Raw genomic sequence first — 10,067 nt, forward strand, 5'->3', positions numbered from 1 at the left:
ACGGCGATGCAGGAGTTGCAGATGGTGAAGCAGAGGGTGAAGAAGGTCTGGCGGCAGAGGCACGTGGCGGGCGTGGGCGGCCCCACGTACGCGGGGACCATCAGGTACGCCACCAGCAGCGATGTCAGTATCAGGAAGCACATGGGGCCCCCAGCCGAACGGACCATGGGCGTCTGGAGGTGCCTCCAGAATATGGCCAGGATGGCCAGGGTGCCGAGGAAGCCCAGGGCCGCCAGCAGGACCACAAAGATGGTGAGCGAGTTGTGCCACTGGAGGAAGGTCAGGCGCCGCTTGAAGCAGGTTTAAAGAGCCCACTGTGCCAGCCATTATTCAGACACAACACAGAAGCCTGGGTCCAAGCTCTGGGGGGGTCTGGGAGATGAGACACAGACACCTGGGGAGCTAGATGCCTGGGCGACATTACGTGAGCTCACATCCTCTCACATCCTCTCACATCCTCCCACACCCTCCCACACCAAGCCCATCCCCACCATGAGCACAGGCCAAGGGAATGAGCCGGAATTCGCAGATGCCCGCTGTGACCACCAGATGGCGCCTGTAGGCTGCCAAATCAGACCGGTCCTAGGAGACCAGCAGTAGGTCACCTTGGGTCATTTTTCCAGGGGGTGGCAGTGCCTGGCAAGCTAAGCAGCTTGAGGGAAGGGAACCAAGCGTGAGTATGTTTAGGTGCCCATGACTAGGTGGGCAGAGAACCTGGAGGGGACGCCAATCAGAGACCAGGACGAGGTGGTCACAGTGAGGGATTGCATGAACAGGCAAGGCCCCGACCTGCACCTCCCAGCGCCCAGGCCCTCCGGCCCCATGGGCGGCGCTAGTCCCTGCCCATGGTGTAGCCCTGGATGGCGTTGCTGAAGTAGGCCGGCGTGTTGCGCTCCGGGTGGAAGAGGATCAGGTAGCACTTGGGGCCGAAGTAGCCCAGGCTAATGCCCAGGAGGTTGAGCACAGTGACCAAGAGGTCCAGGAAGGTGACCAGCACCCCCTCGTAGACAGACATGAAGGTGCAGAGGGAGATGGAGGAGGTGAAGTAGAAGGTCATGCAGAAGGTGATGAACTTGGCCTCGTTGTAGTTGGTGGGCAGCTCCTTGCCCATGTAGGCGAAGCTGAAGCCCACCACGGAGAGCAGCAGGTCCAGGCTGGTGTTGACCAGCAGCCCCTTGCTGTAGTCGGGGTTGCAGGAGAGGATCATGATCTTGGGGTCCCCGGGGTCGGCGCGGGCGGTGGGGCCGGTGGCAGTGATCACCTGATTGGTTGTCACCATGGCCACCTTGAGCGCCGTGATGGCCGCCACAAAGACGTAGGGCCCGTGGTAGCGAACCCAGTAGCCATAGGCGCGCGGGAGGCGGCGGGCCATCTTGAAGACGTAGACGATCTGGAAGGAGCGCACGGCGATGCAGGAGTTGCAGATGGTGAAGCAGAGGGTGAAGAAGGTCTGGCGGCAGAGGCACGTGGCGGGCGTGGGCGGCCCCACGTACGCGGGGACCATCAGGTACGCCACCAGCAGCGATGCCAGTATCAGGAAGCACATGGGGCCCCCAGCCGAACGGACCATGGGCGTCTGGAGGTGCCTCCAGAATATGGCCAGGATGGCCAGGGTGCCGAGGAAGCCCAGGGCCGCCAGCAGGACCACAAAGATGGTGAGCGAGTTGTGCCACTGGAGGAAGGTCAGGCGCCGCTTGAAGCAGGAGGTGTCTCTCCCGTGGGACCACTCGTTGCTTGGGCAGGGTTGGCAGTCAAACTCATCTATACAAGAGGCCCCCGGCAATTCCCGTCAGCCGAGCCCACCCTCCCAGTACCTCCATCCTCGGGGCCTGCACGGGGCCAGGCTCCGGGGATGGAGAGAGGGAGCGAAGGACGACCCCTGTGGTCATAGCCAACACTCACTGAGTTCCTTCTATCCACTGGCTCATCAAATGCTCACAGCAAACCCATTTCACAGATAAAGGAAACTGAGGCTCAGCCAGGGAAGCTCACAAAGCCAGTACTTTACAGAGGCAGGATCTGGACCGCAGTGGCCTTGACTCGGAGCTGAACAACTATAATTCCTTCCTCCCAGGACCTCATTCTCCGGTGGGAGAGATATTCAACTATTTATTCAGAATTCATTCAGCAAATATGTTTTTGAGCACCACCCACTGTGATAGGCCCCCGAGGCCACAGAGATGGCTAAGCCCCGCCCCCTGCCATCGGGCTCTCCGCAAGTTGGGAGAGAAAGGCCAGTGAAATCACTGGACACACTTGTTGGGCAGCTACTCTGCCCTGCGCTCCGCTGAGCACACAGTAAGTGCTCCGATTGGCAGACAGATGCACCCATTTAATTTACTAATCAGTGAAGCCATGAAAAAAATAATTTGAGGCCCAGCTCCGAATTGTGCTAAACACTAACATGGACAGAAAGGTGACATTGCCCCCCACCTTCCTGGAGTTTATGATCTATAGGGAGAGATGTCAGTTCATTCTTCTAATCAAAAAAATCATCCAAGAACTATTCACTGAGCAACCATTGTGTGCTCTGACATACACTAGGCACTTAGGAGGCCAGAGATAACTCATATACAGACAGTCCTCGGGTTACGTCGGACTCGACGTACATCGTTTCGTGGTTACATCGCCATCTCCCATTTATTTATAAAATAAAAAATTTCCGTCATTTATACGTATGTACATATGTTCTTTATAGTTTTCGTTATTTATTTACGAGTAAAGGTCAGAAATTGTTATCTTTCTTTTAAATTTTTTTTACTGTTTCACTTCATTACTGCTGTGTATGTGCTCCATGTGAGTGACGTAGGTGCTTATGTAGGTGGGTTCCGACTTACGGCAAAAATCGCATTACGTCACACCGTAGGAACGGATCTCCGACGTAACCCAAGGACCTACTGTACTGTCCCTGGCTTCCAGAAATGTTTCTTCTGTTGGCAGAGCCACCCACCCATCCATCCATCCATCCATCCATCCATCCATCACCCGGTGGACGCTCCCTGGCCTGACATCCCTGGGCCGTGGACTGTGTGTGTGTGTGGATCCAGATCAGTTTCAGCCCCACCTGGTTGGGTGCTGTCCCTTCTCCCTAAACCACCTGCACTGGAGATGGGGAGATACGAGTGGAGTCAAATATGGCCCCTGGCATGGGACACTTACATTGCCTCGGGGAGACCAGCCAAGTGGGGAGGGGCCCGGAGACCCCTGGGGCAGGACAAGGGCAGGGCAGGGGTGCCAGCCTGCAAGCTGTACCTTCAGTTTTGTTGAGGAAGGTGCCAGGGGGGCAGTCAAGACACTCAAAGCAGCAGGGGTGGATGCCCACAGACTTCTTCTTTTGCCCAGGTTGGCAGTCCTTGGAACACGTGGACACGGGGACCTGGAGGGAGGAGGGCATGAGACACTGAGCCCTCTTCCCCTCCCTCCGAGGGACACCCCACCCTCCCCCACAGCAGGATGCTCAGGGGCGGGAAGCCTGGCCCCTGTCTGCAGGGAGGGGAAGGGGTGCTGGGGTCGCCATTAGAACTGGACCTTTGTAGGGACCCTTGCCTGCCCAAGACCTCACTGCACCCACCCAACTGTGGAGACAGACGCTCGGAGGCTGCTGAGAGGACAGGATGTGACTCTGGGGCTGCTGGCAGCCACCTTGTCTCCAGGGCAGAGAACACGCCCAGGGAGAACCTGAGAGCTGGAGAGTGAGACCCTGGATCCATCCGTGCCCAAAGCCTCACTTCTACCCCTAGAGGTTTCAGTGATGCGAGGCAATAAATTAATGTTTTGTTACATCACTTTTGGTCACTTACAACGAAGAGTCTGAGAACCCCTGCCTGCAGGGAGGGGCAGGTGAACAAGAACAGGCAGGCAGTGACCATGTCTATTGTTTTTGCTGCCGTATTTCTAGAACCTAGAAGGATACCTGGCACAGAGGAGGCCTCTAACGATTGCTTACTAAGGGAAGGAATTACAAGTAGGGGAACAGTGAGAGCAGTGGGGTAGGGGAGGGGCGTGGAATGACCTGTGTGGGAAGAAGGCATATCTGGGCCTGGCTGGGATCGAGATGCACAGGCAGAGGGTGGGAAGGGGGGAAAGCCTTCTGAGGCTCGTCCCTGGGATACTAACAATGGAGGGGAGGTGGGGGCAGCCATGGTTCTTGAGTGTGGAAAGGGCTGCATTAGATTCGGGTTGTATAAAAATCATTCTGATCAATGTTCCGAGAGTGCACAGAAGGGCCAAGGGCCCAGACAAGGGGGCGGGGGTGGCCACAGCAGAACCACTCAACTCTGGGCCCCTCAGAGGTCCCCTGTCTTCTGTCCCCTCTGGATCCCGCCCCCCATAGTCCCTGTAACTTCTGACACCACAGTGACAGCCAATAGTAAATAAAGCCTAACTCCTACCCAGATAAACATGGAATCTCCTGCTAAAGATTTCTTTACCTCAGTTCCTTTTAACCAACACGTCATGCCTGGCCTTCAACAGAAACATGGCAAGGCATGCTACAAGACAGAAACAGATCACGGTCTGAAGAGAGAAACAAGCACCAGGATGGGGCTCAGGGATGTCCAAGACTTGGGAATTATCAGACCAGGAATGTGAACTAACTATGATGAATAGGCTAAGACTGCGATTGGAAAAGTGGGCAACACACAAGGACAGATGGGTAATGGAAGCAGAGAAGTGGAAACTTAAGAAGAATCAAAAGGAGATGCTAGGATTTTAAAACCAACAGCGTGGTAACAGAAGTGAAGAATGCCTCTGATGAGCTCACCAGTAGGCTTATAGCCAAGGAAAGGACCAGTGAGCTTGAAGATATTTCAGTAAAAACCTCCTCAACTGAAAAGTAAAGAGAAAAAAAGAGTGTGTGTGGGGGGGGGGGGATGGGGAACAGAATATCCAAGAACTATGAACTATGACAAAAGATACAACATACACATCATGGGAATACCCAAAGGAGAAGAAAGACAGCAAGGAACAGAGGAAATATTTGAAGGAATATTGGCTGAGAATTCTCTAAAATTAATGACAGGTCCAGGAAGCTGAGAACACCCAGCAGGATGAGTACCCAAAAAATCTGCACCTAGGTATATCATATTCAAAGCACACAAAAAAAACAAAGACAAAAATCTCAAAGGAAAAAAAGTCAGAGGGTGAGAAAATACCAACAAAATGGTTACTAGAGAAAAAGAAGGACATTTTATAATGATAATAGGGTCAATCTATTAAGAAGATATAATAGCCCTGGCCAGTTTGGCTCAGTGGATAGAGCGTCGGCCTGCAGACTGAAGGGTCCCAGGTTCGATTCTGGCCAAGGGCACATGCCTGGTTTGCAGGCTCAATCCCCAGTAGGGGGTGTGCAGGAGGCAGCCTATCAATGATTCTCTCTCATCATTGATGTTTCTATCTCTCTCTCTCCCTCTCTCTTCCTCTCTGAAATCAATAAAAAATATATTTTTTAAAAAATATAATAATTATAAACATATATACATCTAACGAGAGCCCCAAAATACATGATGCAAAAACCATCAAAATCAAAGGAGGAAATAGATGATTTAAATATCATAATCCACAATAGTACTTAAAGACTTCAATACCCCGTCTTGATGGCAGGTAGAACAATCAAACAGAAAATAAGTAAGGAAATAGAGGACTTGAACAACACAATGACCTAAGTAGATCTAACAGACATATACAGGACACTCTGCTCAACAACAGAATACATCCTGCTCAAGTTCACAAAGGTCATTTTCCAGAACAGACCATGCGTTTGACCACAGATTAAGTCTCGACAGACTTTTAAAGATAGCACACAAGTTATAAATGAAGTTAGAAATGCAACACAGAAGGAAGACAGGAAAATTCACACATTTTTAGACGTTAAACAATGCTCTTAAACAACCTATGGATCAAATGAGAAATCGTAGGGGGAATTAGAAAATACTTAGAGATAAATGAAACTGCAAACACAGCAAAGCAAGGCTAAGGGGAAATTCATAGCTACAAATGCTCATGTTCACCAACCAGAACATCGCCTAGATATACCACATCTTTATCCAGCCATCTATTGATGGGAAGTTAGGTTGCTCCCATAGCTCAGCTATCCTATATAATAAAAGCCTAATATGCAAATTGACCGAACTGTGGAACAACCGGTGGAACAACCAGTTGCTATGACGTGCACTGACCACCAAGGGGCAGACACTCAATGCAAGAGCTGCCCCCAGCCTGCAGGCCCCAGGCCAGCCAAGGCGAGTGCCAGCAGGGGGGGGGCCCCCAATTGCCCTGCCAGTCACCCCGCAGAAGGAGGCAACTGGCGGTGGCAGCGGGGGGCGGGGCCTGTGAGCGAGTGGCACCAGGCCAGCCAAGTCAGATGACAGTGGGGGCCCCCCAATTGCCCTGCCAGTCCCCCCACAGATTGGCCCTGATCGCCAGCCAGGCCTTGATCATGCACCGGGCCTCCAGTTGTAAATCATGCTGCAAGGAGCATCGGGATGCATGTATCTTTCTGAACGAGTGCTTTGGATTTCTTCGGATAAATACCCATAAGTGGAATTTCTGGGTCATAAGGTAGTTCTGTCTTTAACTTTCTGAGGACCCTCATACTGCTTTCCCTAGCAGCTGCACCAATTTGCAATCCTAGCAGGAGGGCACCAGGGTTCCCTTTCCTCCACATCCTCACCAACACTTGTTGTTTGTTGATTTATTGGTGTGACTAGCTTAGAGGAAGTCATACTGGAGTGGGTGGGCCCTGCTCTAAGCTGATGAATGTCCTTACAAAAGGGAGAGGCATGGAGACAGATATACCCACAGGGAGAGCACAAGCAAAGAAGGCAGAGGTCAGGGTGATGCTGCAGAAGCCACGGAAAGGCGCCAGGAGCCAGGAGAGAGGCGGGAAATGGATGCTCCCTTCCAGCCCTCAGAAGGAACTAACCCTACCAACACCTAGATCTTGGACCTCCAGCCTCCAGGACTGTGAGACAATACATTTCTGTTCTCTTCATTATTTTTTAATCCTCACCCAAAGATATGTTTTTATTGATTTGAGAGACAGAGTGAGAGAGAAACATCAATCAGTTGACCCCTGTACACGCCTCCACCGGGGATGGAACCCACAACCTGAGTATGTGCCCTGATCAGGAATCGAACAGCCAACCTTTTGGTGAATGGGATGATGCTCCAACCAACTGAGCCACCTGGCCAGGGCTACATTTCTGTCCTCTAAGCCCCCCAGTCTGTGGTGGTGTGTTACGCCAGCCTTAGCAAACAAAGACACCAAACCAATTTACTCCATAAAAATCCCCAAGGAGCCTGGACCAGCAGCTCTGGAACCGGGGATAGAGTGTGAGGCAGGAGGAGCATAATGGGGTTTTCCAGTAGCTTTGAGGTCCCTCGATCCCCTCCGCCACAAGGCTGGGTTTCTACCCCTCCCCACACCAGCAGAATTCTGACAGCATATTATCTGAGGAGGATTTAAAATGAAGCTTTAGGTTGACAGCTGTCGGACACATTTAAAGGCATAGCTACTGTACCAAAACCCAAGTACTAACTGACAGGATGTAGCCTGAATGCTGTACTGAGGGAACCTTCACCACAGACATGCTGTGTGGCCTTAGGCAGGTCATGCAACCTCTCTGTGCCTTCGGTTTCCTAATAAGATAGGAGAATGGTTGCATCTATTTCCTAGGTTTGACGTGAGAATTGAAGTCCTTAGCACACACGTGTCCAGTGAATATTTACTTTGCAGAGGTCCTGATCCCCAGGGTCCCAAGGAGCCAGAAAGCCCTGAACTTCCAGTTCTCAATCACTGGTGTAAGAACAGGACCCCAAAGAGGACACCCACAAATAGAGACCCCCACGAGCTACGGGACATGAATCTCGGGTGTCCTCCTTGATAAAAAGGGCCCTGGCCATTCCGGCATAGGCCCTGCCCAGGCCCCTGAGAGCTGACCATGCCATCGGGGGTGTGCCAGGAGACTCCGCGGACGTCCTTCAGCTGCCGCTGCTCGGGGTGGTAGGAGGCGATGGTCTGGAATGGGTTCTGGCTCCGGTTCCAATGCCACTGAATGACCTCCAGGGGCATGGGCAGGTCCCCTTGGTCGTCGAAGAAGATATGGTGGTCCAGGAGGGTGAAGTTGACCTTCCTGATCTCCTGGAGCAGCTAGAGGGGCCAGACAACAGGGACATGGAGCTGGCATCAGCGGTTGGCCAGACCTGGGAGCAGTCCCATCCCACTGGCCTTGATCTTCACATCTGTGAAATGGGGCCCCAGGACTTGGTCAATGTGGCGTTTGGGAGGCAGTGGCTGAGAGCTCTGGCTCTGGACTCGGATACCTCTGGGTTTAGGCCACTTGCTCTGCCACTTGCTATGAGGCCTTGGACCTGTCACTTAACCTCTCTGAACCCCAGTTTTTTTCTACAAAATGAGAGCAACAGAAACCCTATCTTCTGGGCTGTGAGGCAATAAATAAGTTAATCTATGTTGGGGGCTTAGAACAGTGCCTGAAAAATAGTAAATTGTCACCTCCTATTGAGGATTTGCTAATATTCCTTTTCTCTGGAAGTCCCCTTGGCCATCCCTCTGGAACCTAATGCCTGGGCACCACAGTCCACGCCCTCTCATCTGTAAGAGCTGCTGGAATCTCCCCTGCCCTCCAGTCTCCCCCACTCCATCCCCTTCCTCTCAGGATGCAGACAAGGGGACAAACTAGAACACGCTTGGGACTGGAATTCCAGGGCCTGAATTCCATCCTGGCTCTGTCCTCAATTTGCTGTGTGACTTTGAACAAGTCGTTGAACCTCTCTGGTCTAATGTTGAACGAGCTTCCAACTTAATCTGGCTCCTAGATTTTTTCCTCCATAAACAGGAGTCTATTGGGGTACAAGTTGGGGGCCCAGAGCTCACCTCACCTTGGGGACTGACAGGCAGACAGAGAGACAAGGGAGCTGGGCCCTGGCCTTCTCCCCAAAGAGGCTTTCAGATTCAGGACTTTCCTCCTGGAATGTCCAGCTGCTGCCCTTCCCCTGCTTAAATCCTGCCCCCAACCCCCCACCCCCACCCCGCACAGCTGCAATCCTGACTTCCTGCTGCACTCAGCAGGGACAGATCTTATTAGCTGCCCTCGTCCCCTCCAAGGACGAAGGTCTGATTCTCTCGCAGTGCCCAGCCAGGGCCTGGCGCGTAGTGGGTGCTCAGCAAATGGGACTGGATAGCCTGGTTGCTATGATCGATGCTCTTTGGTCTCCACTATTAGGGGAGGAAAGAAATTGATCGATCCTTCATCACAGCTACAGCCAACCATGGCTGGGAGAATGCCTGCAAGGAGAAGTGGGAAAACCACAGTGGGATGGGCCGGGCCTGGGTTCAAAGCCACGGGTTGCCGTTTACCACTAAGCGTTCATGGGCAAATCACTTAACTCCCCATCCCCCCGCTTCCCTGCTTGTCGATTATCAACCTCAGAGGATGGCCGCGAGGTAAGGTGGATGTGTCCTGGGCACTCAGAACACAGGAAAGCACCCATGATAATTTGTATGTTATTAATGCAGCAGGGCACATAGTAAAATAGTGTTTTACCAGCTGGCACCAGAATTCCTTTTAAAAGAATAACTACATTAAACACACACACACACACACACACACACTTAGGACTGCAAGGTTAGACTGTGAGGTTATGGGGTAGAGAGGCACAAATAAATAGAATAAAGGGGGGATTTTAAAGAACTAACTAAATTGCTCAGTTAGTGAAGTGGCCGGGTATTCGGTGAGGGGTGGGTATCTAGAAAAGTGAGGAAAGGAAAAATAAAGAGGGGGGCCAGAGACACGGGTTGGGGGATTGACTGAGCCCCAAACTGTGAAAACCCCAGGGAATGGGCTCAGCACAGGGGTGTCTGGTAGCAAAGGAGAACGTGCATATCTCTGCTGTGAACCCCTCTGCTCCCCCAGATCCTCAGTAAAGCCTCCTCCCGGGAGGGCTGGGTGGTGGAGGAGTGTGAGAGTCAGAAAACACAGACTTAAACTCTGAATCAAGGTGACACAGACCTGGGCAGTGATCCCTAAACCTGAAGCCGCGCCTAGAGA

The 10,067-nt window shown here is 52.3% G+C and overlaps 1 protein-coding gene across 1 annotated transcript in view; it reads right to left on the minus strand.

The window, feature by feature from the left end:
* Nucleotides 1-315: 315 nt before the first annotated feature.
* The window catches only part of LOC102248805 (taste receptor type 1 member 2), a 15,340-nt gene continuing 5,588 nt past the window's right edge, over nucleotides 316-10,067 (minus strand). The window contains exons 3-5 of the mRNA XM_014530660.1: nucleotides 7,940-8,149; nucleotides 3,253-3,376; nucleotides 316-1,761 (exon numbers count right to left, since the gene is read on the minus strand). Of these exons, the coding sequence (XP_014386146.1) occupies nucleotides 833-1,761; nucleotides 3,253-3,376; nucleotides 7,940-8,149 (1,263 nt within the window). The 3' untranslated portion in view covers nucleotides 316-832. The remainder of the gene's footprint in view (nucleotides 1,762-3,252; nucleotides 3,377-7,939; nucleotides 8,150-10,067) is intronic.

This window comes from Myotis brandtii, unplaced genomic scaffold (genome assembly GCF_000412655.1).
Source record: "Myotis brandtii unplaced genomic scaffold, ASM41265v1 scaffold754, whole genome shotgun sequence".
Lineage (NCBI taxonomy): Eukaryota > Metazoa > Chordata > Mammalia > Chiroptera > Vespertilionidae > Myotis > Myotis brandtii.